Source organism: Perna viridis, chromosome 7 (genome assembly GCF_037379345.1).
Source record: "Perna viridis isolate PV_CMFRI_1.1 ecotype Kerala chromosome 7, ASM3737934v1, whole genome shotgun sequence".
Taxonomy (NCBI): Eukaryota; Metazoa; Mollusca; class Bivalvia; order Mytilida; family Mytilidae; genus Perna; species Perna viridis.
The window spans coordinates 7,481,190-7,507,583 of record NC_142451.1 but is presented as its reverse complement, the minus strand read 5'-3'; the positions used below and the strand labels follow the sequence as shown (position 1 = coordinate 7,507,583).

The window sequence follows — 26,394 nt, the reverse complement described above, 5'->3', positions numbered from 1 at the left end:
AGTATCCATTTGATCTTGCTTGTCGTAAACAATTCCGAAACTTTCTGACGCCTCAAGTGGAAATATATCTAACTGAAACAACGGGAGTAGAGTTGTCAAGACAAAAAAAAAGACGTTTTGCCCTTGGTTTTGTCGTTTTTGTTTTTTATAGAAATCTTCTACTGTATATTGAAAGGCAACCTCCAAAAAAAGAATTTCATAAAATGAAAGTAAAGTTTATATAGCGACAATTAATCATATTATATACATGTATAAACTATTTGTTTTTCTTGCGTTGCGAAACAAAAACATTTGATATGATGTACTCATTTGATATTACCACAGAACAAATGCTGAGTTTATAAAAATTTATTAGAAGAACATAACCAGTTTCTAACACCTGTAACAAATAATCTGGAACTGTAAAACCAGCTGTTTTCAGAAAGAATATTCAACATTTTCCAACTGTTTTCAATATCTTCCATCTTCCAGCTGTCTTCAGAAAGAATATCCTTCGTCTTCGGATGATCTTCCAAAACCTATTCTAACGAAAAATTGTAAAGTTAGGACACTGTTTTTTTTTTATACATAGATGATGAAGAAAGCGATTAAACGTTTATGTTACCATAAATGGCACGGGGTTGAAGACATTTTGGGTCGAGTAGAATGTAATTGTTTTAATACATGACATAGAAAACTTCAGGCATGGTTAGCTTTACAATTGTAAATTAGAAATCTGTTAACGACATTCAGCCACCCCAGTCTTAATCAACTGATCTGAACAAGCATGAAAGACAGCACTGCCATCCAATAATTATATTTATAATAAACAAATCACGATTTGATGAAGTGGTATGTGATAACCACACCAAGAGCCCAGTAACACCGCCTTCGGCAATCAGTCTCGCCATGTGCAAAAAGAAATGCGTTTGGCATCTTCTATTGTTTACAATAACCCCCGAGTTACTTCTACTGATCGAATAGACAAATATGCCAATACCAGATTAAATTGTTCGCGGTATTCCTTGCTGATTTTGATATGTACGCCCTAGAAATAAAAAGTTTCTACATGACCTGATTTATTCAGTTTACGAAATACGAAAATATTTTGTTGCCCATTTTTCTTGATTTTTTTTTAAGACTTCAGCTCAAATATGTACAATACCTACAACAAAACTTTATACATGTTCACGTAAATTAACCGCTTTATCGATGTCCAATATTGTGGTCCACCCCATTTCGGTTTTATACAACATTTTTGTTTTTGTTTTGTTTTTCTTCTTATTTTTTTTTATACATATTTCTCAACTTCTTTGCTTTTCGAAAAAAATGTGTGTTTCTGATTATTTTGTAATAAGACATTTAGTGGTTCTAATCATTAATTTTTTATAGTATTATATCAATGCAATAATTGCTTACCATCAGCAGCATCGGAACCAAAATAATCAGATTCATATCCCCGTTTTCCAAATCTGAAGTTCAAACAAATGTATTGGTAAAAAACAACATATATTCAACAGATCGAAATCAGTCTTGTATATTTGTATGGAGTAAAATTAAAGAAATATCACGTGCATATTAAAAGAAAATTTTCTAATTCAGTGAACACATGTCGTAACTTGAATTGAAAATACATAGACAAGTTTGATAAATATATACATAATTTACTGTGAGTATATACTAAATACATAGAAAACTTACGAAGTTCTTGTAATTGGAAAAACAAAGATGTTCGAACTACATATATGTAATGACAAAACACGTAAAGACAAATAACACATAGTGAAAACACAAATTAAAAACTTATTCAAGGAAAACAGACTGAGTTAATACACGCCAAAACTCCGAAACAACTTTTCAAACCAAAATGACTCACAATAGGAGCCGATTTTGAGATATTTGGCGGTTTCACAAAAAAAAAGAATTAATCAGCGCGTAAATCTCTTTAATGAATACAATAACAAATGCTTTGTCTTATATGTCAGTGAACCTGGTTTTCTCTGTTTGGTAACAATAACGTTATTACTAGTTTTTACTACTAGGAAACGACAACACAGGCACAAATTACGTTGTTTTTCCTAGTGTAAATACGGTAATTTTAATGCGTTTTTATCACATTTGTAATGTCAGAAAGTGTAAATTTGTCTCAGATGCGTAATTTACAGACTCTATTAACCTCTACGTCATTTAAGCAGCCATGATGATTTTTTTTCAATAAAACACATTCATTACTTAGTATATTTTTTTTAATATATTTATTTGTTAATAACCTAACGGGTCACAGTATTGAGATGTGTAGAACAACTCAATCGACACTACAAGTGATTATGCTGTAAAAACGACAGAAATTTCACGTAAATAAATAAAAATTAGTCTTGGGGATTACTATCAAAATTTAACAGCGGATACAGAAATTTTATATTGGGGGAGCGGTTCAGAAATTTATTCAGTTTAGATTTCTTGGCTATTCCTCGTTTTTGTCCAAATGTGGCACCACATTAACAATATTTTCCTGAGAAATAGGATAATATCCAATTAAATTTAGATATATAGAAACATGAATGACCAATTACTATGAAAAAGACAAAAACGTGTACCATCAAAACATATGTAAAAATAAAAATCCAACATATTTAGATCAGTAGAGGTCATTATTATTATAGATAAACTAAGTATATCCAAGAGCTTAAAGGCATGGTAGTACATCACTACAATATCAGAGTAGGTACGACGTGTAACTACATGTTGTATATTCAAATGACATCATTAGAAAGAACAGAAAATGTGTTTGTTTGTTTGTTTGTTGGCGTTTAACGCCCGAGCAGCAATATTTCAGCTATTCAGGCGATGAACATGAAGTGGATGATAAAATGAACATGAAATGATGATGAACTGAAAATTGGCATGGGACACAAGGATAATGGGGTCGACAAATTTTGATTGCCATGGGTAGGGTCGGCCAATCTAGCCTTCTGTGGCGGAGCCCTATGGTTCCTACTCCGGGAGAATACCACAGTAGGTTTTTTTAACGTGCGAGGAACGTGGCATCCTTCCCAACACGGTACACTACTATGGTTTGCGGTCAGGTTTTCCGTAGTATAGCCTGACAATCCCAGCATGTAAAACACCAGGGGTACCCTATTCCACCACCTGGGGCACAGATAGAAAACGTGGCACGGCTTATAAATAAGACAAATAACCATTTTAAAATTCGAAAAAAAAAAAAATATTTAATTGAGAGAGGTGATAATGAGTAATTCAAAAATGCCAAAGATACATGTATGAAAGACGTTTTAATTTCACTTCGTCGCAGGGGCGTATTTTAACGTAACGTAATACTATGTGACATTCCACAAGGTAAGAACACTAGTCAATGCTGTACAAAAGAACGGGGTTAAAAAACAGTAGTACTGTGGGTGTCAGAGGTGTAAGGCGCCGCAAATTTTATATTGAGAGGGTGGTCTAGGATTTCTTTTTTTAATTACTCCAAATTTCAGCAAAGTGTAAAATGAAAATTTAAACCTGGCTGATACAAAAAAAAAAAAACAAAAACAGTTTTCACCAAAAAGAAATGCCTAACTTAACATAACATCCCACGAACATGTGCTCCGTACGACTTTTACATAAAATATTATTTCTATGATTGGCAAATCATTATAAGTCTTTGAAATATTATATATCTCAGCGACTAAACCATAAGAAATGATATTTGTTACCCAGTAAATATGTTAGTTACAGATTGGTTTAAATGACAACTCAGTCAGTAGTCAATATTTATATGTCGGTGCTCATGAATCTTGGTTCCCTTGATTATTCTTTCACGTAAGAGGTATAGAAACCATCAGACAGCATACTGAGGAAGTTGAAGCACAAATAATGTTCTGATTTTTCAGAGGGGCTGAAACTCTGTAATTATAAATTTTAGTCAATTCGTTTTATTTCACATCCGAGCCTTTTAGTAAGGCGCCGACCATTTTATTGGCGACGGGTGGGGCTGTTACATTGTATCTTTTTGACAAAAAAAATATATGTTCCAAATATTTTTTTTGAGTTTTTTTTTTCCTTATACATTGGAAAACTAAAAATAGTGATTGTTTATTTTTCTCATTGCTAATTAAGGCAGATTGTCAAGTTAAGATATTGGTTTCGGTTGCTCTTGAATTATAAAATTTTTGAGATTCCAATAAAAATTCTTATTTGACATCAAATCCCAGACACCTTACGTCCCCTCACGATTAAAAATGGTCGGTGCCTAATGCACGCCCCCTTTTCTTCTCCACATGTCTGCTCATTCTCTCTACTTTCAATGTGATACTATTTCCCTTTTCCTCCATGAAATTCATTTGCTTAAGGGAGACAAATTATTTGCAGCTTCATGCCTTACGTTTACCCTTACATGTATAAAACTTAGAACATATGATCCTTAGTGGTCTCTCAGACATCACTTCTATTGCTCTTTTTTTACATTCTTCTCTTAGTTTTTGGCGTTTCTATTTTCGTATGATACATAGAAGGGTTGTCATCTGCACTTGATAGACAATTTAAGAAAATATCAAATATGTTGAAATACATGTGTTTAGGCAGCATAATTCGTGAAATGCTTTTGGACTTTGCTAAAAATTGTCTTATGTACAATGTATATTGTGTAAGTAATTATCGCTTACCTTGGTCTTCCAACTATTGCGTAAAAATCATTTAATGCTTTTAAATATTGTCGTAGCTGCTGTGGTGATCTGAAAACGGCTGGTTTTGTCGGAGGGCGCAGCATGGCATCGTATCCAGCGACGTGGTTGATAACGAGTAATGTTACAATAACAGCATATATGGCAAGGATGTATTTTTGCATATTATCTAAAAAAAAGAAGCAAAAAGACAATCAGATATTTCGTGCAATTCTTCCTAATCTTCCTAAGGACAGGCCTTTTTTGATTTTATTAAATACATACGGAAGTTTGTTCTGACATCGGACGGTTATCAAACTGTCCGCGCTGTCAGATAGAGTGCTGGGTTAGCTCAGACTTTTAATATTGTCTGCAAAAATCAAATCTGAAGCACAAGACAACGGAGAATGTCCTTAGTGTGCTTTGACAGATTGTTTTGAACATTTGCAAGAGTTTTTGGTTTACTCTTTTGACCAGTCATAACTTCTCATTAAACATGTAAACGAAATGTCGCGCAATTTTATTTGTAACAAATCCTACCATTCTACCAAAGGATTAACAACCAATAAACCTTTCTCTCAATCGACAAAGGTTCTATCTAAAAACCATAAACTGTGATAAACTGCAATGAACCAATTGTGTTTTCTATTAAGACGGAAATATAAAGTAGAAATTAACCTCAAGGATTAGGAACTGACGCACATGCTATATCTATGCATTTATGCGAAACATTTTAAATGCTTATATTCGTATGTGACTGCATGAACTAGAAATGTCAGCGAAGGTCGCAAAAGTTTGTCATATTCAATATACATCATTCCTTATTGTACTTATTTCTATCTCCATATTGCATGACATTTTGAAATGAGTATTTTTAGCAACAACCATCAATATTGTTAATTTTGGCGACACGTGAAAACCTTTACGACCACATGTTCTTACGTACTTATCCGGATAGTTTTAACGGCACCTGAGAAAATTTTTTATGGATATTTTTTAACCTGTTGGGACAATGAAATTGAAATGTTCATGCCCGACAGATGTACTTGTAGTAAATTTTATATCCGTTTTCAAGATATATTTTTAAATGAATCTTTTTTATATGTAAATGTTTACTTTCAAGTTCAATGTAGTATTCAGGCTTATGCTTGACGGTTCTTATATCAACAAATTTATATCAGTCTGACTACTTCATATGGCATATGATATGTATGTTTGCCGTCTGTTTGTCTGTTTGTCATTCCCAGCATAGTTTTGTCTATGGATTGCACCCCTTTGTATCTACAATAATGTCAATCCTTACATTTTTTAAAATGTATACTTCTACTAAAACTTCTGAACTTGTTTGTCGAGTTGCATATTTTTTTGACGGTCTTGCTATTTTTTTTTCAAATTTTCAATTACCCCATGCGCACAGTTTGGTTTGATAAGTCTTCGAAAATAATTTTGAAATGTTCATTTTTTTTTAAACTGAATTTTCTTTTCTATAGTGCGTACTTACTCTGATGAACATTTTCAGAATAACCGAACTTAAAGAAATTACCACTAAGTTTAATGCATTTTTTTTCGTCTGTTTGAATGTTTGAACGGTTGTTTGAATGTCTGACGTAAATATTAGTTCAAAATGCATGTGGTCGGACTACATACAACATATAGCATAGTTAGGTCAGTTAAATAATATGATTATGCATGTATATGTAAATGGAAAGCATGATTGTTTTTTTTTTTTTTTTTTTGGTTTTTTTTTGTGATAGTCATTTGCCATCTATAGACATTTAAATGAGTTCATGTCGCATTACTCAGTTATGTACCTGAATAGGCCTTCCAATACTTGGGCAAACAATGAGGAACGAAAATAATTATTTGAAATTGAAATTACAGTAAGCCTATTATGAATATGACTTGTTTGTTAAGATAAAATTCGGCAAATATTTTCAAGAGTTCGTATGTACTATAGAAAAGTATCTGCAGTAGGAAAGTTACAATATTTTGACAAACGAATTTCTTAAAAAATATTGTTTTAAAGATTTTATAAACCTCAAACGGACTATATCATCTTAGTTTGCCATGTGGTTGTTTCACTGTTGAGACAATAATTATATTCATTTCACAAGAAGTTGGACCCATGCAAGATTTATGGTTCCTGATTTGGTCGATTTAAGAGGGATATAAATGTAAACTGTGGTTTCCTCCTAAATGCAGAACATTATACCGAAAGGACTTTAGTTACGTAAAAATATGACGTATTTAGATTGTTTTTTTGAACCTTGTATCACTTTTTTTCTGTTAGTGGTGCCTCACTGAATATCAATTGGTGCTTCAAGTATGAGCTTAAATATTAAGTGTAAGTGTTTGTAAGAATCAGGCAAAATGGGAAAAATCAGAAACATGCATGTCAAAACCGGGCGATCTGAAATTAAAATGTCACTCAAGGGTACTTTCTCTATTTTAAAAGACCATTATTTGATTTCTGCATCACTGGATTCGATCAGAATTTTTTCAATAGAATCTTAGAAAAATTAGGATTTTGACAGAGTTATCTGCCCTTGAAATGTTCATTTTCAGTTCAGTGCATTTTTTATGAAATTATAACTCAATGGTCCAGCATGATATGGAAACTTTTGTCTGTTTTCCTTGATTCTGATTGTGCAAATAGTCAAATTTTACTATCAAAATGGTTGTTTTATACCATGTTTTACCGACTGCCAGATTCTTACAGGGACTGACACTTATCATTTAGAATAATCTACGATTGTTGTTAACTACTGACAATCTAACGGGTTTTAAAATCAATGAAAAAATCAAGAATGAAAACGAATTATTATAATAGTAATAGCTGTGGTTAGCATACTTGGCTTCTCTCTATCATAACATACATGTAACAAGGGTTGTTCTGCATGTAATAAATACGTGTGCATGCATCTTATCCTGTTTTTCATTTTGCTAAATAAAAACGTTCGTCAAAAATTACTAGCCTCAGATGCTTTACGCTTTGGGGTGTTACACAACATTGAAAAGAGAATACAATGAAAACAAAGTTACCGTGTCTTCATATGTAAATGGGATATGTAATAAATAATACCAGTAATAGGAAATCTTATTATGACCTGATTCATTTTTATTATTGCAAATGCATTCGTTATATAGAACATCTTTTTCCCCATTTATCTGTATGAAATTATTCCCACTTAAAATAAAGTAATACGCTATTAATTGTTTTTCTTTAAATAAGTTTTGACGTCCGAACTTATTTTATCATAATTACATAATTATAGACAATTAATTATTTAAAAAAAATAACCTACCGTTACAGTTCAGAATTCTCTAGACACTTTCACTCCAAACCGTTTGACTGACCCTTGTGGCCGTAGCTTTGTATATATTCACTTATATATCTAGTCTTCCTCAAGCATCTGTCACTTGCAGGAGAGAAGAATATATCTCGTAGAAATACTAATAGTTTATTTAAATTTGTTGCAAGTCGTGTAAGCAATTACTGCATTGCTATGTAAACTTAATATATATTCAATTTTCGTATGTAGATCATTGTATTTTTAAAGACTCGTGTATAATGGGGTGTGGCAGAGCAATTTCCACCCTTTGTTTAAAATGCTATCAACAGATGTTAGTTGTAAAATTAACTGTGGCGAGAACAATTTTCATTCGTTCGTTTGCTAATTATTGTTTAGAAGCTGTTAGTCTGATTGACACCTAGGTGTCTTTTCCAGATTCATGCTTTGAATAAGGACGCCTTCGGTAGCTTAGACTGACGTAAAGGCCACAATGAAATGCACGTTGTATAAGAATAGTAATGAAAACAACTTGTTTAGCGTCACCTGCTTTACGTACGGAGGGGATGGAAGAAAAAAACATCAACAAAAAAATAGCAGCTAATATCCCCAAACAACAACTGCAAAAAAAATTACCAACAACATCAACAAACTGTTATGAATGAAATGAAATCCCAAAAACTCTGCATTAGTGAGTTCAGTCACAACAGGATTGCATACAAGAAACGCTCTCTCTATTAACATATAATAGCAATATTTAGATACACGTATAAATGTAAATAAGCACTTTCCTATAATTACAAATAAAATCCATTTTTTGTCGTAAAACCAAATACATGTATTATGGCCAAAAGGGGTGCCTTTGGAGGTAAGCTTGCCCTAAATTTGATTAATACATTCATGTACATTATACGACTATAGGAAATACATGTAGTTCTTACCGATATCATAGATATTTAGCAATTTAAAGAAATGTAAAATTGTGTAGTTTTGATGTATATCCACACATGTGCATAATTGAAAGGCAAAACTACTCTAAATAATCGATATGGTAAATCAATTGAAACGATTTTGATTAATCTGGTACATGTAATATTCATCGATCTCCTTTTTTTGTCCTGACAGGGACCGATGGCCTCTAAGAGATATTTGATTTGTCTTGGCAGACCGATGGTCCCTAAGGGATACATGTATATGTGTGACAGTTAGGGGAGTACATGGGTGTCGAAAAAATAATATTTAATTCAATAATAATTTAAAAAAGAATTATTTGTAAGAAAATCTATGTAAAAATACTAGTATGAAATAAGAGGAGAAAAACTTAAAGAAATTCCAAGGTTCATTACAAAATAGCAAGATACAGTAATCTATATATTTAATTCCTTGAAAATAGTAATACATGTATATTAATATTGCTGTATCAGAATTTCCTCCAATTTACGATGCAAAACCTTCCTTTTGCCTTTCAATAATTAAATTACCTTAGTGTAGGGTAAGCACTGAACTTTATTATAAGAACACGGCAACACGAAGAAGCTTTTTTAATATACGCGGTATATATAATAAACGTCTACAATGTGTATTCGCTACACTGCTTCATCGGATCAAGGTGAAACAGGAAAGATAATGGTCTGAAAATTCCAAGTAATGTTAGAACTGTCCAATCAAGTCCAGCCCCCCCCCTAAAAGTCGGTCAGCTAAGCTGTACAATATTGCCGTTTTAATGTTGTATATTGTATTTTTTTACATGTACATGTATATATAAAATGAAAGTTAAATTCTCATGCAAATGAAGCTGCTTTTCTGTTATTTGTTTTTAATTTTCCTGCAGTGTTTTTTTTTGTTTTGTTAATTTTTCTAAAAGAGTCTTTTTTTTTTAAATGTAATATGATTTAATATAATAGGCAACTACATTTAAATTGATTATACGTTTTCAATGGTTCAATGGACCTTTTGAAATGTGGAATGCAAACGCTATCTGTGGACTAGCCTTTGTTTAAAGACACCCACCGGAACAAAAATGGGAGATTTTATTGAAGCAGATCTCTCACTCCCCCCCCCAAAAAAAAAAAAACAGAAAAAATACGTAATGTGTTATCAGTGCATGGCTATTATTTATAACACCATATATAGTTTCAAACATTTTATTTTATTTTACATATTATTTTATTCATTCGCGTTTATTGTATTCCGTATACCCTCTTCCGTCAACATACACCACTTCACGGATCCCAATTTTCTTTTGTTTTTGTTTTGTTAGATATGTTTTAAACAAATAGAACTGGTTGAATTGTTTAGTTCATTTAAATTTCTATTGTCTTTAGTAGACAATGTCAAGTAAAATGGTAAAGAATAAATACTTTCGTCGTGAACCTAGCACTTACATGTATAAATAACATTTTGGGGGGAAGAAGGACAAGATGATGTCTGCGCTTTCGGAAAAGTCGGAATCGAACACATCTTCGAAGGTACATACACCAAAACCGGTGTATGTATGTTCAGTTTGCACGGATGAAGTGAAAGCAAAGTACTTGTGCCAACCTTGTAAGAAATACTTCTGTGAAAAATGTAGAACAAGCCACACGACGACCGTTACCAACGTAAAACACAACTTCACGGAAATTCTTGAAACTGAATCAGAAACTCCGGACTTGGCTTTGGACTTAGCTAAGATGAGCTCACCAGAAATGCCGAAATCTCCACTGCAGGTTACAGAAAATTCTCCAAAAAATACGCAGAGAAGCACGACCAGACCTAAAAACCAGAGCGATCGCGATGCGACAGTTCGCATTGACTACGGAAACACTCCGCGAGGGAAATACAGCAAGTGCCAACGTCACCCAACGAAAGACATCCAGCTCCATTGTGTAGAATGCAATAAGATTGTTTGTAGTGAGTGCATTGTAGAGGTTCATCAACGCCATCAGTTCGTGAGTATCGAGGAAGCGGGAACGAGACTAAAAGGCCATCTTCACTCGATCTTAGGTTCAGTTAAAACATTCTACCATGACGAGTTGGAAACAGCTTTTAACAGCATGGGAGTCTCCGAAGAGCAGTATAACATCAAAACAGGTAAAAACCTAAGTTTATTATAGGAATGTCATCAATTTATGTATAAACTAATGTAGTAAAAGTGCTGGAAGCGTATTTATTGCTTACTATACGAACGGATACGCGTATGTTGGTCTGTAGATGAAGCCTAAATACATTCATTGTTTGAAAATATAAGCTTAAATGTTCGATTTCTGCAAATGTTAGGTATCCATGAATGTGTATACATTATATATTGTACGTATTATAAAAGCACCGATAGTTTATACCGTGATGGTATTTTAACGAGATAAGTATGAAAATCGTACACAGTATCAGACGAATACGTAACTGTGCGATCATCTTGATTCATCCAATAACCATTTTCAAAAGTGAAACAAATACAGGTAATGTGTAAGTTCTCTGAGTAAACAAACAAGACCGTTCCAAACTCACTTACAATCAGATCTCTGCTTGAAGAATGAAGAAAGTGAGGATTTTGATTAAATCATGATACCGGCCTTTTACAAAGATATTTGAGTAACAAGAAAGATATAATAATACTGATTTTGTGTTCTGAAAGAGCTGTCAAATTAATTAGCTGTTCATTATAAACACATGCGGCAAACTCACATTTGATCTTAGGAATCCTCATAATGTCTACGGAATATAATGAAATGAGTGGTCACTAACATCATGCAATGATCACGGAAAAAATGATATCTTCATCAAAGTGAAAACGTCGTTAACTTTTCTCTATTGGCCCGATAAGGAATGACATTTGCCATCAGCCTAATTATAGAAGGATGTTCATGCACACCGAATGAAGCCTCACTCTAAAATTGCTTCATTAGAAATCGTAAAACTTAATGTAGGCTGGATACTACTAACTTACAACAACAGCTCAGTTAGTTCTTTGCGTTTTACCGACTTGTAAACGTCATTTGAAATTATGAGATTGTCAACTTTTAAGACAACTTTCTTATATTGTAAAAAAACCGATAAAATATAAGAGAAAAGGTATGGCGTATATGTCAAACAGCCCCACTGGGATGAAAATGTCAGCCCATGGCAACCCATTGGTTTTCAATGAACGACGAGGGAACCCTCATACAACAGGCCAGGCCGCAGCTGGCCCCAAAATATCATTATACACAGGTACAGCGAAAGAGTTGCTCCTACGTACTGAAGTAACATAAAAATAAACTAGAAGTGGAAAGTGAAACTGAAAATAATTTGGCTTGTTCACAAAGTAACGATCGATACTACAATTCCGTGAGTTATAGGAAATTTCTTTTGTTGTAACAAAATTTAGACAAGAAATGTTCAAAATGATATCCTGTTCCCCATTTGATCGAATCGCCTAGCATAATAAATTTCCAGATCGCAATGCTTCCTTTGAACTAATATTTTCATGACACAAAGGATATTATTATTGTCCTATTCATGCCAGCGAGTATACATATAAATGCTGTCATTATGACACAAAAAAACTTTCGTAAAAGTGCCTAATTGCGTCAGAATTTATATTTAGTACATTCAATTCAGATACCACCCGCTCGTTTCGGGCGATTGTCTTTCTTCGTGGTAATCTAAACCACACTCAACTAAAAGCAGTATGTACATGTACGTGTATACCGAAAATAATTAATCGTAATGGGAGCGGAGTTAAGCTCGCTAACAAACCTGGTTTTACCCATCATTTTTATCGGAAATACCAGTACGAAGTCAGGGTTACTTCGCTGATTTCCAACTTTCTGGTTTTCCCTTGATATTATCATATGTTAAAAGAACTTTCCTTTTTGATTATTTCTTTTGACTGTTTTCTTTGGTTTTTCAGTTTTGTTATAATAACTCTTCATTTTTAGCCATTAACGTCGCGCACAGTTTTGATAATGCCAATGAAAAGCAGGGTTATTCAACACAGGCGCACAACGTGTGTTATAGGAATTCTTAAATTCCCATTGGTTCAGCTATCAGCGAGAATTTGCGAGACTTCCTAGAACATACATCCGCTCTTGGTCTACGTTAAACTTTCTAATTACTTGTCTTTTCAGACAGAACGTTGTTTCAGATACATAGATATATAGGACACCATTGAGGTTCTCTCCCTATTATTATGAAAAACGTAGAGAAATCAAGAAAATAATTTCATATAATAATGAGAATGCATGTATGGTATGTTATTTCGCTACATAAACTGGTAATATAGGTAATATCTTTTGCAACTCACTATTATGAAACAAAATATGAAATAAAATTTTAAAAAAATAAAATGTGCGATAATTACTTTTTTTTTTTTTGTCTTCGTATAGAACATTTATCACGTCTATATTCATAGTAAAAGGGTAAACTACAAAAATATCAAGAGTTCTGTAAGGTCATGTTAAGTTCATAAAATGTAGAATTGAGGCCACACTTGTTTAGCGAACGTCAGCTAGCTTCAATTTAATTTTGACATTCAGGCCCCTCCTTTTCTGCATTCTTGTATATTATTTCAATCGGAACTCCTCAGGCTTTCTCGTTATTTTTTAGTGCAGTGGAAATGGCCGAGAAGTACCGATTGTAGATTGTGGAATGTATCACTTACATAGTAGTCCAGTCCTGGACTTTCTTTACTTATGGCAACAAAAATGTAAACTCGCCGGGAGAGTTGTTTAAATAATAGCAAATTATTTTCTGGTGTTTGTATATTACAGAACAAACAATAGACGATATTCATAAGAGAGCAGGTCAGCTACATGAAGACATAGATCGCATTCGCGACAGCATCATAGCTTCCATAGAAAGCAAGCAAAAAGAAGACTTGGATGAATTTTCCCACTCTAAAGAAACATTACGCGATCGTCTTGAACGAACAAATGACGTCATTCAACGAATTGAAAACGCAATTGACAACGACAATGACACAGCACTTTTGAGATCGGAGCATGAGTACACGACTCTTGTCGCAAACGTCGATAAAACACTGGCTATTAAAGATCCAAAACCGACAAGATTTACGGCCGGACTGTCGACAGAAGAGCGAGTGAAGGATTTGTTTGGAAACACTGTACAGCAGGATGAACCAGATAACGCAATAGCTACTTGGCGCATGCGCGGTGATAACAAATTAGAGATAAGCAGAGACCTTGACATTTCCAGAGTTTTATCAGTTCCAGTGGGAGATGGTCAACCTATACACACAATGGTTGCGCTCGGTCATTCGGAAGTTTGGTTTTCTACACTTTCCAACACAAAGCAAGCACAGCTTTTCGGTATCGATGGTCGCATCGAAAAACCACTTGATTTCGAGTTCAGTGTGAAAGACCTATCTGTTTCACGACCTGGGGATCTCTTTCTGTCGTGTTTTGACACCAGATCTGTTAAACGCATCCGGTTGAATGGAACAATTGAATCGTTCTACAACACATCGCCATTGCATCCGTTAGGAATACACGTTCTCCGCAGCGGTTCTGTTATGGTTTGTGTCGTCGACAAAATTTCAACTAATCCAAAAGAAATGAAACCATACAGCAAACGCCAACTTGTTAAAGTTGCTAAGACTGGTAAAATTATCAAGCGAATGGCATATAACCTTGACCTGCGATTATTCACCGTACCCTTCAAGGTCAACGAAAGCGTAGACGAGGAGATCGTTGTTTTGGACAAGATTAGTAAAGACAAAGGTCGAATGATCATGTTTACTAGAAACGAAATGGTTAAATTCATATATACCGGACCACCCACCATCAAAACTGAATACCCGTTTTGCCCGATGGATGTTGTGTGTGATAATTTCGGCCACATTATTGTTGTTGACTCAAACAACAATGCTATTCACATGCTTGATAAGTTCGGGAAGGTCCTGCGTTATCACCAGATTGGGAGAGACTGGATAGATATCCCTTGGTCAGTCGCCGTTGACAACAGAGGTCTAATGTTAGTAGGCGACTCAGCTGGGTCTATGCACATTTTGCGCTATCTCCTTGGTAATTAGGGATTTTTTTTTTGCTACAAACAAAAACTATTTGTTTCGTTGTTTTAGCTGAACACATTCACAAATACATATGTACTTGATGATGTTGGAATAACTATTTATACTGTCTTATTCACAAATATACATGTATGTACATGTACATCTGTATATGTATTATCAGTATATTACGCATGTAAATATATCCCAAAGAGTTAAAAGAGTAATGAATATTAAAGCCTATTATTGTATGTGTAAAATGTACACCTGAAACAATTTTATACTGGAAACGTTTTAGATTTAGATTCTGAAAGGTTAACTTTTATGATCATATTGCAAACCAAATTTGATTATAGTAACATGATAGCTCCAAGTTTCTTGTTCGTGTAATAGTGCACAGTGTCATCTAATACATGTGCAATATATAAACATTATGTAACACCCTCTAATTAAAACATGTCTTCAGGTTGACATCGTGTACTTACATATTTCGTTAAATGTGACACCATTTCACATTTAATGTGAAACCGCTTGTGAGTTTCTTGCGCGAGTCAGACTTAATGACAGAGTAACACGTGGTTTTTTTTCTGAAATCCCTCTCCTTTAGTGGAAACTATTTTCCTCATGTAAAAGCAGAGATTAGCTGGTTACCTTACCCGTGTTATTTGTTTTCCTATTTTTTTATAGGAGGGGGTTACGTAGTTTGTTTTAATTGTTGCATATTGTACCGTACATGTATTTGCATAACGCCCAAGTTGTCAGTCTAAAAAACATATTAAAACTAAAAACATAGTGATCCTCTCGATGATTCCTTTTAAATTTTGACATAATTTATTTTTCTATATCTAGTTACCCGCCGTGCGCCAAATATACATTGTTTTGTGTTGATCTGTGGTTAAAATGACCTTCCAGGACTAACACCCTCTAATTGAAACGAGTCTTCCGTTTGACATCGTGTAATGTGATACTTTTCCCCAGTGTATGTGACATTACTTTTAAGTTTTTTTTTATTTTTTAAACTTGATTTTTAAATATGCAAATTACTAATAAATATGTTTAAACTAAGTAAATTTGCATAACACGCGTTTTTTCTGAAATCTATTTAAAATGTTCTTTTCTAGTAGAAATTATTTTACTCTCGTAAAAGCAAAATTAGATGTTTACCTTACGTACCCGTTGGTTTTTTTTTCAGAGGGTTGGTACTTGTTTGTTTATTTGTTTGTTTTAATTATTGCACATTGTACATGTACTTGTATAACGCCCGAATTGCCAGTTCCAAAATAAAGCATTTAAAAACTAAAAACATCCTCTTGACGATTCCATGAAAGTCTTTATTTATTTGATTTTGACTTAAATGCACAAGTCTAAAATTTGCTCGATTCTTGTAGAGTTACCAGCTTTGCAACTTTGTCGTGGTAGTTAAGATTATTTTTGAAATGACTGAAGATTGATAATGAATTACACTTTTTAACTCAATATGCAAGAGAGTAATCTTAAAACAGATGTTAATAAATCTTAATTGACATTTTCATAAATTGAGGATGGGTTTTAACAAAGAGCTATTGATGTCTAATGAGAGCAGTGACGAATCAAGAGGGTGTTATGGGATTTAGAACCTCTATCTTCCCTTTTGTTGGATAATAATTTTGACCAGAACTTTCTCTCTTCTCCTATTTTGATTTTTTTTTTAATATAAATGTCTGGGTTGTCCCCGAAGTTGGTTACCTTCATGTATATTCGAGTATAATGTACATTGCAATAGGATTAATTTTTCTGCATGGTTTATCATATCATTGTTGTTACATTATTTCTATAGATTTATTGTTAATGTTGTTTCTAATCATAAATCTAACAAGTAGACAAAAGAAAAAAACATTACGTACAGAACAGAAAAACGCAGAGGAAAATAAGAAATGGATACCACCCTGCTTCCCACCCCCTGGTTATTAAATTGTTAAAACATATCAAACAAAATAAAACAGGCAGCTGTTGATTCCATCTAAAATATTATTCCACGATATGACACAACTAGAGTATATAAAGCTCGTATCAAAATATCAAGTGGCTGTGATAAAAAAAAATGTAAATATACGTCTAATGTAGTTCCAGAGAACACTGATGAAAAGGCTGTGGGCTCACATACACAATGATCACCCATTTATCACCCGCAAAACTGAGATAAATATAAATAATAGGAGTTGTGGTGTGATTGTTAATGCGACAGTAATCCACCAAAATCCAAGAAATAAACTTCTACAGGTTACCACACGGGCAAAACTCACACCATAAAGCAAGCTGTAAATAAACTAAAACAAAATGAAGTGAAACAGCCTTTACTTGACCTCCCAATTAGATTAACTAAGTTATTTTGGTTTGTCTCATCTGTCACACTAAAATATAGTAAGAATGCTAAATCATGCAGAGGCATTTATTAAAACTTTGGTAACAATATCTTAATAAAACAACAAATCGGTGTACTATAATAAAACAAAATTATGACATATTTATATAACAAGTACACATGCACAATGTCATGTTTATATTACTTAATTCTTAACCTCAGTTTTTCACCAATACATTTGAACTGCAAATCAATTGATAAAACCATATCATATTTGATCGTCAATATAAAGGATACACAATAATTGTTGAAGTACTTTAAAATTAATTTTACAGATGAACAAATACACAGTCATCATGAAGTTATATTAATGATCATGAGGTTAATAGAACCATGATGATCTGATTATGCTGAATGTCTCCTTCACAAATTAAGCTTGAATCAACATTTACACTTAAAATATTTGGTTTAAAAAAATAAAAAATTCTAACCCATATAGAAACGCGTGCATCATGTTAGAGGACAAGACTGAGTTACAAACTTGGGTTATCTCCCTTTGAACAGTACTTACAACCTTTAAATATTCTTCAGATGTTCACAAGAACAATCTGATCACCTCAATGGTCAGCATGATACTCAGGTAATAAGCATCTTTTTTTGTTATCCATTATTCTATTTCCGTTATTTTAACCACGAAATTGTTTGATTCTGCATACGAGATTGATGAATTTTACAAGGTCCATTTGTTTTTCTTGCCCAGTGGAGGCTTTTATCAAATTTTCTAATTCTGATTCCTCTAATGGTCGTCCTGCTGCCGTTTTCATTGTTTTTGCTTTTTCCCATAGTTTATCAAAGTCTACTTGTCCTGATCCGTCTTTCTCTACTTCTTTGAAGGTTGAAAATATTTCTCTTATACTGGAATAAATAAAGAAGTACAATTATTTTCGAGACAGATATAAAGCTTGTTGTCTTCTGACCTTTTTTGCTAAAGTATTTGTATTCTGTACCGATCTCATTAGTTAAATGCGAATTATACAGATTTTTGCAGTTCTTTTTATTGTTGACATGTATACAATGTATGTATTTTCCCACCACTGCCCAAGGTTAAGGGATAAGCGCTCACAAACATGCTTAAACCCGCCATATACTTTATGTGCCTGTCCCAAGCCAGGAATCTGTAGAACATTTATATGCCTTTAAAATAATTCTTTAGATTGGTACGTATATATGTGCTTTATACGTGTTTTAAGTACATACTATATTTCTCTCAGTTAGAATTAATGCAATGTGTACAGGCGAGTATAACTCGTTTTTTGTTGGGAGAAAATGACTTCCTCTAGAACTTGTTTCATAATTTAAAGTTAATTGAATTCGCCTTTAACCAGTAACAAGTTTATTAAAAATCATAAAGGGTGTGTTAGAGGTGCATTTATTAGATCGTAAATGCAAGATCCTATTCAACTACAGGTAAAATTTGTAACATAAATCTTCCAATTTATAGCCTTTTTAGTATGAATGATTGTGTATTTAAGGCAAATCGTGCACAATAAATGCATTTGTAACTACGCAACACACATGGTTAAAGGATTTTGTAAGCTATAGTCAATAACACGTTTTTAAAAAAGTTGAACATAGAATGAAATAACGACCCTTGTTATTCTGCATGTACATGTATCTTCCTATACCCCCTACAATGAACATGTACATGCATATAAACATTGAATAACAAAATGTGATATTTTGTGAAAGTTCGTTTGTAAAATATAAGTACAAAAAATTACTTAACACTAGTAGCATTAAATTACATGTATGACATTCACAAATATATAACGCGAGCTACATTTCTTCACATAAAACCGAAACTTGGGTTCACGAGGTGTAGACACACAAAATTGCAAATATTACCCTGAAATTAATGTTTTATCTGTGCCATTTTAAATTTTACGACTCATAGCCATTACAGATTGTTTAGTAAAAGACCGTGGCAAATGAAAATTTAAAATCGTGAAAACAAAAATTTATGCATTTGTGTATTTATAGACGGTGAACCCAAACCGTGTGACACTTCCATAACGTTAGTATTCTGATAAGTCAGGTACTGGTTTCATTAAAAACATCTCTCCTCAAATCCTTCCTTCACTGAAATTCGACCAATCAGGTCGCTTGAATTTGAAGAGTTGAGGAAAAATTCAAGAATTAGAGGAAAGTGTCATGTTAAGATTTTTTGCATGTATAAAACCAGGCCCCTTATTACAATTTCCCTGAAAATACACGTTTGCCCCGCTTGTTATAATTGTAAGCTCCCCTCTTATATATGCTTTATTATGTGTATGATCGGCTAAATAATGCTGAATTCACAGAGGGATATTGTTTCTCTGTTTCAGTGAATACATGTATTTACCCAGAGTAAACTTGTACATAGTTTTACAGTGTTTGCTTTGATTCTGCCAAACGTATCCTACAAGTATTCGAGGTCCGTATGATCGTGTGAATTATACTTTTCTTGAGTCAATTAAAGCATATACAAACTTCACATTTTGACCCAGTGTTTCATACTCTTTTATACTTTTTAATATTAATTTGATTTATTGTTTTATTACTGAGTCAATGTCTTTAGCACACTTCTTCAAAATATCAGTTTTACTGTTACATTTGACTTCTACCAATAAGATACTTACTTTTCTCCTACGGTGAGATAGAACTGTTTGTATTCCCAATAACTGAGTTCCCCGTTATAGTCTTTATCAAAAATTTCAAACACTGTATTGGCTTCATCTGTGGTTAGTTTATATTCATTTTCAAACATTTCTACAGCCTTTGGTTTGTGAAGTCTCCGCACAAAGTTTTGTGTATATTTGTCGAATGCAGCATCGGCTTCCTTACTGTAGATAAAAATATTTATTTTTGTTAAACAAATTCCAGTGCAAATAAACAAAAGGTAAAAACAAAATATATAAATATACATTCTATCCGACGAACACGGTCATACCTAAAAATTATAATCACGTACACATATCACTTAAACAGATATACAAATATATTTGATGTTGCCCGTGATGCGCATACATTTCGAGGCTAAAAACCACTAATTCCACTTCCCATAGGCTTCTATGCTAATTTCACAATATTCAATGGCTTCTCTGGACTTTACCTTAACTTTAACCTGCAGATGACTATATATCAGCATGATTCTACATATGTCAGCTCACAATCCTCAGAATGGCATGTGGGGTTAGCAGACTTGCAGTGCAGTACTGGTCACCGGAAGTGAAGGGTCTATAAATAGCATGGGAAATCCCAGTGTTTTCACAAGATAGGGGTATATTTAAAAATCATTATGGAGATTAGGCTTCACATCACAAGAAGCAAAATGCACCTATAAAATGTACAGAAATGTTTTTTTCTTTCAGAAACTGTTTAAATTTTTTAAATAAGATGAGAACTTTTTTCACAGCACTATGAGGAACAGGGGTAATTTCTGCGTAGGACTATTTTTGCCTACGTTCCAAATGCTCATTGGTTGAATTGGTGGTCTGTAACCTTACATACTCTCATCGTATACAACTTGATGCCCGTGTCACGATATGTGTACCTGGGGTGAACATGGTGTAACACGTCCGACTTCCCATTCTCTCCATTCTTATTTGCCTCATTTACTCTCCTACTTTGTGTCTTAATCTAAATTACAATGACGACAAAAATTCCCACGTACTACCCCCGGGGTTATCGGTCCCTTCACTTGTACTCACATGCAGTCCCTCCATAATATAAACATTGGAGGCTGTAAAAATGCCGCTAGCTCGTATCAGACAAAAGACCATGTAAAGACGAAACCTTTCTATTATATCCGCGGTTTGGCTAAATTGCATTCACTCTCTTTGTGTAGTTAACTTCACTCTTCTTTGTGTAGTTAACTTCACTCTTCTTTGTGTAGTTAACTACACAAAGAAGAGTGAATGTAATTTAGCCAAACCGCGGATTTATCCAACATTAAGGAATTTTCCCACAAGATAGAAAACCGCAGAGGATGGCAATCCGGTTTTTAAATTACTGGCCTTCAATAATTAAGTAGAATCACTATCATCAAAAACCGATGACATTGACCATAAATTCACGTAACCACTGTAATTCGGACTGTCATATAAAGGAGGACGTGTGATACTTCTTGTGGTAGGCGTGAAAATGAATGTAAAATTACTGCTTATTAATCAACTGTATTATGTATAAATCCCTCAGGCTTGATGGACTTGTATTCACACATTTTACTGGACTGAAGGATATTTTTGGTTAAGTGCATATACTGGTATAAAATTTGTACATTCATATCCTTATGCTAGTAACCACAGAATTACCACAAACAAGATAAATAACACTTCAAATATTGTTTGGACTGAAATAAATCTGCATCAGATATCAACATGAAAGAATCAGAAGTAAGAATCAACTGTTTAATCATTCATTATTAATTTGATTTTCTAGATTCAACAAAACACCAATACCATAGGTCATAGGTCATTGTCTCCTTCTTAATATTGCTATAGATTTCTATCTCGTGCCCTTTTTTCACCATCATCTTTACATTTATTTCAGCACTATCTTCCTTAAAGGCAAAGTTGAGTCCATTTTTTAAAAAATTGGGAAGAATCTGGCCGGTTTTTCAAAAAAAAAAAGTCAAATTGTTATTTTCCTCATATCTTTAATTTGTTCAAGTGTTTTGATTGATCGAAAATCGATTAAGAAATGATTCGAAGAAAATCTCAAATTGAGGTTCTTTATGGAACCAAGCCCTACTGTAATACTTAATCTTCAATATCTTGTTACCGAATATTGTTTTGCGTACATTTACAAGTGGCAAAGAATGACCAGATAATTTGTGTTAGATCTAGAACTCAATTTAAGATATAAAAAGACAAGATAGGAATGAAATCAATGGTAAAACAATCAACAGTTTTTGTTCCCCAAATCAATGAAGATACTAGTAACTTAAACAACAAAAAGTATGCATTTATTAAAGTTTTTTTTAATAATATTTGAGAAAAGTATTAGGATCTGATAAAATGCGGAGTATGTAGAACACTGAGCCCAAAACTAATAAGAAACAATTACAACATTGCACTCGTTACCCGCAAAAGAAAATCTAATCGCAATGTTTATATAGTAATGCAGTACGCCCCAATATTTACTCGAGCGTCCCTTTCCGGTAAATTAACTCAAAAGAAGCAAGCATGGCCATTAAAAAAGTGTAATCATTTTAAATGTTTATATTGTAAGGTTGAAAGCTTAAAGGGTGAATATTTTAAACGATATACAAAGGGGTATGATCTTATCTGCCCCTGAAAGGAAAAGTATTGTGACTATGAATACCCAAGGCTTTGAAATTAATTCATATTAAGACAAGATTATGAGAAAAGGGGAACCCTGGTGTCTCTTAATGGAGATTTGTACCGTGTTGAATACTAATTGGAACATTAACTTTATGTCAATATCTGCTATTTATGGGGGTGTATTTACATTTTGAAATATTTGCATTTTAGAGTTTTTTACCATTGCCAATACATGTACGATAGAGTTTCTGAGTATGACCGAAAATTGTTCGAGTAATTTACATCAATGATGTGTTTGGAATATATCGGTGGCTTATAGAGAACGTTGCCCTTCTTGACTCTTATTTGAAAACTATACAAGATGAAAGGTTATGCCATTAGTGTAAAATATGTAAGGACCGATGAAATATTTACATTGTACATGTATAGTGAAAAAAGCTTTTCCATTAACAAGAGTAAACTTTACAGTACCCTAATGTGTATTTGTTTGATACATTAAGTATCATTGTTTTCTGGAGATTTCTTACATGTATATAGTGTCTATAAATTTGTTTCACATGATACATAATACGCAAAAGATTTTAATTACCATAAAATTTCATAAACTTCACACCCGACCGATATAAATACACACTTTAAAAACGCAAAAGGCTAGCAAACAAGTGTCTAAAATTGTTATAAAACTTACAAATGACGTAACAGTTTTTACAAGTTTACAGTTTAACACCCAGTATACATCAAGTTTTTGTTTAGGTAAATTTCTCCCTGTATAGTTAGGCTATGGATCAAAGTTATCTACTTTAATACACCTCAGTATGTAAATTGCTTAGTTTGTGTCAACCAGTAATAAAGGGACATGATACACGAGACTAGTAATTTAAAAGACAATTTAATCCATAGATATCATTGTCATTAATGTCTCTTACTGTAACAGTAGAAACAACTTGGAATTCAAAGCATCCCGTCGATTTTATTGGGATGTGGCGACAAAATTATATTAGATGTGCATTTGATTAGAGCTTTAAAGGTGAAAGTAAACAAATTGTTAACGTTAGTTATTTTCATTCTTTCTTAATTTAAAGGAAATCCCATAGACTGAAGCATGAACTTTGAAGTTATCATTTAAATCACCTCAAAAGAAATCATTTAACTTGACTTTCAAAATTGCCTCCATATTAACAGTGCACTATACCTTTCCCGATACTCAATTATAAATTCGACAATTTAATGAAACGGTTTATATCGTGACAGAATATTTATGAAATCAACTTATGTGGAAACAATGGCCTATTAAGAAATCAATCAAAAACAACTAGGCCTTTCTTTAATGGCGTGTATGATACCGAAAATGAAGGAAATAGTAACGAGGAAAATAGTTCGTGTTATTTCAGTTAATATTCAAAAGGTTAAGTTGATCTAACCCGAGTTTTGATAAGAGAGGTGATAGTTTTCAAACAGGGTATTTTGAAAAGGGTGACTGCGCAGGTGTATGAAAAACAGGTGTGGAAAGAATGGCGCTTTTATAGATAGTGTGATCAAATATGAATTTTTAATGATTTACTGTATGTTTGGTGGGCTGTTTTTACATTACAACGTCTGTGAATTCTGTTTTGAGTGTTAAGTCTTTAAGTTACATTTTGCCTGAACTTCAAATTTTTGCGTCAGCACAAGTAAATGATCCAAAATTTTGGACAGCATTTTTAAAAGCATGTTATGATTACTTGATATGCTACTGAGACATCTAAAAGCATTGTCCCCAACTTCTATTTGATTTTGTCATCCAATGTTTCGCCATTTTCAGGGCAGGATACACCTGCCAAACCATGCTTAAATCCACCCTAATTACTTATTTTATCTGAGAATATTTATTCAAAATTCATTCAATAAAATCGACATTGTAAACTCATTACAACACAAAACCACAAAAATCTAATGTCAAAGGTCGAAAATTGACACATGCAACTTGTAACATTCTGTACATTTCATTAGTATTACTTTGATATGTCATTTTAATTACCATTTATACGTGTACATATTAGGAACAGGAATGTTGGACCTATCACCATAAGGCAATGTTAACAACATTATATAGAAACGACAATTCACACCTCTTTAACGTTAGAAATACATATATGGTAATGAAAATTAAAATGTCATATCTATTTATATATCTGTATTTCTTTAAAAAATATTTTTCATTGAAAGAAGAAGTACAAATACTACTAAAATATATATACAAGTTACTAAAAGTAGTAAACCATCATGCCGTGTAGGGTTACGGATACATGTAAAGGTTAGGGGTTAACGAATGCCGGAGATGAAAACGATATTTAAAAACATGAATGTTTGAATTACTACATGTAGATACAATATACTAGCTTACGGAACAGTAATACTTCACATAATGTACATAAATACTGGCATAAAGTAGTTCCCCCATAATCTTATTCAATTACACAGATCGTCTCCGTTATACCTATACATACTATATAAGGTTCTTGCATGAATACTGGTGAATATTGTCCCGAGCAGAATATTATATTGCACGAGCTTGCGAGTGCAATATAATATTCTGCAAGGGACAATATCCACCAATATTCATGCAAGAACCCTTTTGTTACATAGTAATAAATATTTCAGTTAGTATTATACTAATTTGTTGGATATAATGCATTTGACAACGTTGTATGTGTTCTATTGCACTAGTTCAAATATGATGAATAGTAAATATATGAACTAGTGCAATATGAATAAATTGTAGTAAAACTGAAAGGAATGCTTTGAAAGAAAAATGGAATCCAATAACTGTCACCAAACACGGAAATATGTTGACCCATATAAAGAGGTCATTGCCATTTTTATAACAACCTGTCAATATCCCGTTCAGCCATTTTTTTAACAGACGACAACAGTGCAATAAATTTAAAAACGTATTCGGAACGTCTTCGAATTTTTCCTGATACAAATGAAAGTTTGCGTGCAAATACCGGGATATATTGCATGCTTGTTTTTCTATTGATTTGAATAGGAAAATACTTATTACTATATAATAATAGAAATTATTAATCAGATTGAGAAATTATTCAGGTACACGAAGATTGGATATTTATGGTGTCCGTCGAACAAGGGTTAAATGTATTCGAGTTCATTATTAATGTACATGTAGTAAGTATTTAATGCTACGATTTCCCCATATATGGCCTCTACAGCTGTGGTAGCGATTAGATAAATAATATTTGTCCCTTCATATATCCTCCCATAGCGGACAAAAATGATCAATGCATACTGTATTAAAAGTGTAAGTCTAAACTTAAAAAAATAATTTCGTCTAAAATATGTATTAAAAAAATCAACGTAATAAAGCATAATTTTTGACAGACATGTATTACATTCATTTTGTATGTATTATAACCTCAAACTCATAACCATGTCGGTCACATATCAGCTATGTTTATCATACTTTAACTATTTCAATAATTAAAAGGAGCGATTAAGAGGTCGGTCGGTGTAAAGGTACACCTGTCAAGAAAAATTTTAGTCTTATTCGAATAAAAAGTTAAAAGAAAATCTACAAAATGTCTAATTTTTCTACTTACGGCAGTTTTCGTCCCGCCATGTCTCTTGACAGATGTTTTGTTACAAAATTAATGTGATTGATGACGAAGTTACATGTATAATCCAGGTAACAGTTTGATGGAAAATGTAAAAGTTGTAGTTGAACTAATATGGAAATTCCGGGAACCAGTTAGTTGTATCTTTTTATATAGTTGCGCGCATGTGCACTTCTGCTGGTAGCACGCGACCGGTCAAAATG

General features: G+C 33.1%; 3 protein-coding genes across 4 annotated transcripts; 1 reads left to right on the top strand and 2 right to left on the bottom strand.

Annotated features, from left to right (window-relative positions):
- Positions 1–338: 338 nt before the first annotated feature.
- Positions 339–8,019, bottom strand: LOC148611150 (pro-neuropeptide Y-like). 2 transcript variants are annotated; one of them, XM_088595275.1, is made up of 4 exons: positions 7,946–8,019; positions 4,644–4,830; positions 1,399–1,451; positions 339–523 (listed from the first exon to the last, which is right to left on the bottom strand). In XM_088595275.1, the coding sequence occupies exons 2-4, from the start codon at positions 4,823–4,825 to the stop codon at positions 519–521; spliced, it is 240 nt and encodes a 79-aa protein (XP_088451401.1). In that variant the 5' UTR covers positions 4,826–4,830; positions 7,946–8,019; the 3' UTR covers positions 339–518. The 2 variants fall into 2 exon arrangements, with proteins under 2 accessions (XP_088451401.1, XP_088451400.1); XM_088595274.1 differs by having other exon boundaries at positions 339–518.
- Positions 8,020–10,238: 2,219 nt separating this feature from the next.
- Positions 10,239–16,736, top strand: LOC148611149 (uncharacterized). The gene is made up of 2 exons (XM_088591327.1): positions 10,239–11,002; positions 13,660–16,736. The coding sequence occupies exons 1-2, from the start codon at positions 10,351–10,353 to the stop codon at positions 14,937–14,939; spliced, it is 1,932 nt and encodes a 643-aa protein (XP_088447453.1). The 5' UTR covers positions 10,239–10,350; the 3' UTR covers positions 14,940–16,736.
- Positions 16,737–17,329: 593 nt separating this feature from the next.
- LOC148611148 (uncharacterized) lies at positions 17,330–26,383 on the bottom strand. The gene is made up of 3 exons (XM_088591330.1): positions 26,177–26,383; positions 19,935–20,138; positions 17,330–18,171 (listed from the first exon to the last, which is right to left on the bottom strand). The coding sequence occupies exons 1-3, from the start codon at positions 26,194–26,196 to the stop codon at positions 17,943–17,945; spliced, it is 453 nt and encodes a 150-aa protein (XP_088447456.1). The 5' UTR covers positions 26,197–26,383; the 3' UTR covers positions 17,330–17,942.
- Between the last annotated feature and the right edge of the window lie 11 nt (positions 26,384–26,394).

Bases quoted from the DNA above. Each gene is read 5' to 3' on its own strand.
- LOC148611150 (XM_088595274.1), bottom strand. From the start codon at position 4,825: ATGCAAAAATACATCCTTGCCATATATGCTGTTATTGTAACATTACTC. The intron at 1,452-4,643 runs GTAAGCGATAAT...TTTGAACTTCAG, and splicing joins GCAATAGTTGGAAGACCAAG to ATTTGGAAAACGGGGATATG. The intron at 519-1,398 runs GTAAGCAATTAT...TCGTTAGAATAG, and splicing joins TGGTTCCGATGCTGCTGATG to GTTTTGGAAGATCATCCGAA.
- LOC148611149 (XM_088591327.1), top strand. From the start codon at position 10,351: ATGATGTCTGCGCTTTCGGAAAAGTCGGAATCGAACACATCTTCGAAG. The intron at 11,003-13,659 runs GTAAAAACCTAA...TGTATATTACAG, and splicing joins GCAGTATAACATCAAAACAG to AACAAACAATAGACGATATT.
- LOC148611148 (XM_088591330.1), bottom strand. From the start codon at position 26,196: ATGGCGGGACGAAAACTGCC. The intron at 20,139-26,176 runs GTAAGTAGAAAA...TTTTATCTACAG, and splicing joins ATGGCGGGACGAAAACTGCC to TAAGGAAGCCGATGCTGCAT. The intron at 18,172-19,934 runs GTAAGTATCTTA...TATTTATTCCAG, and splicing joins TATCTCACCGTAGGAGAAAA to TATAAGAGAAATATTTTCAA.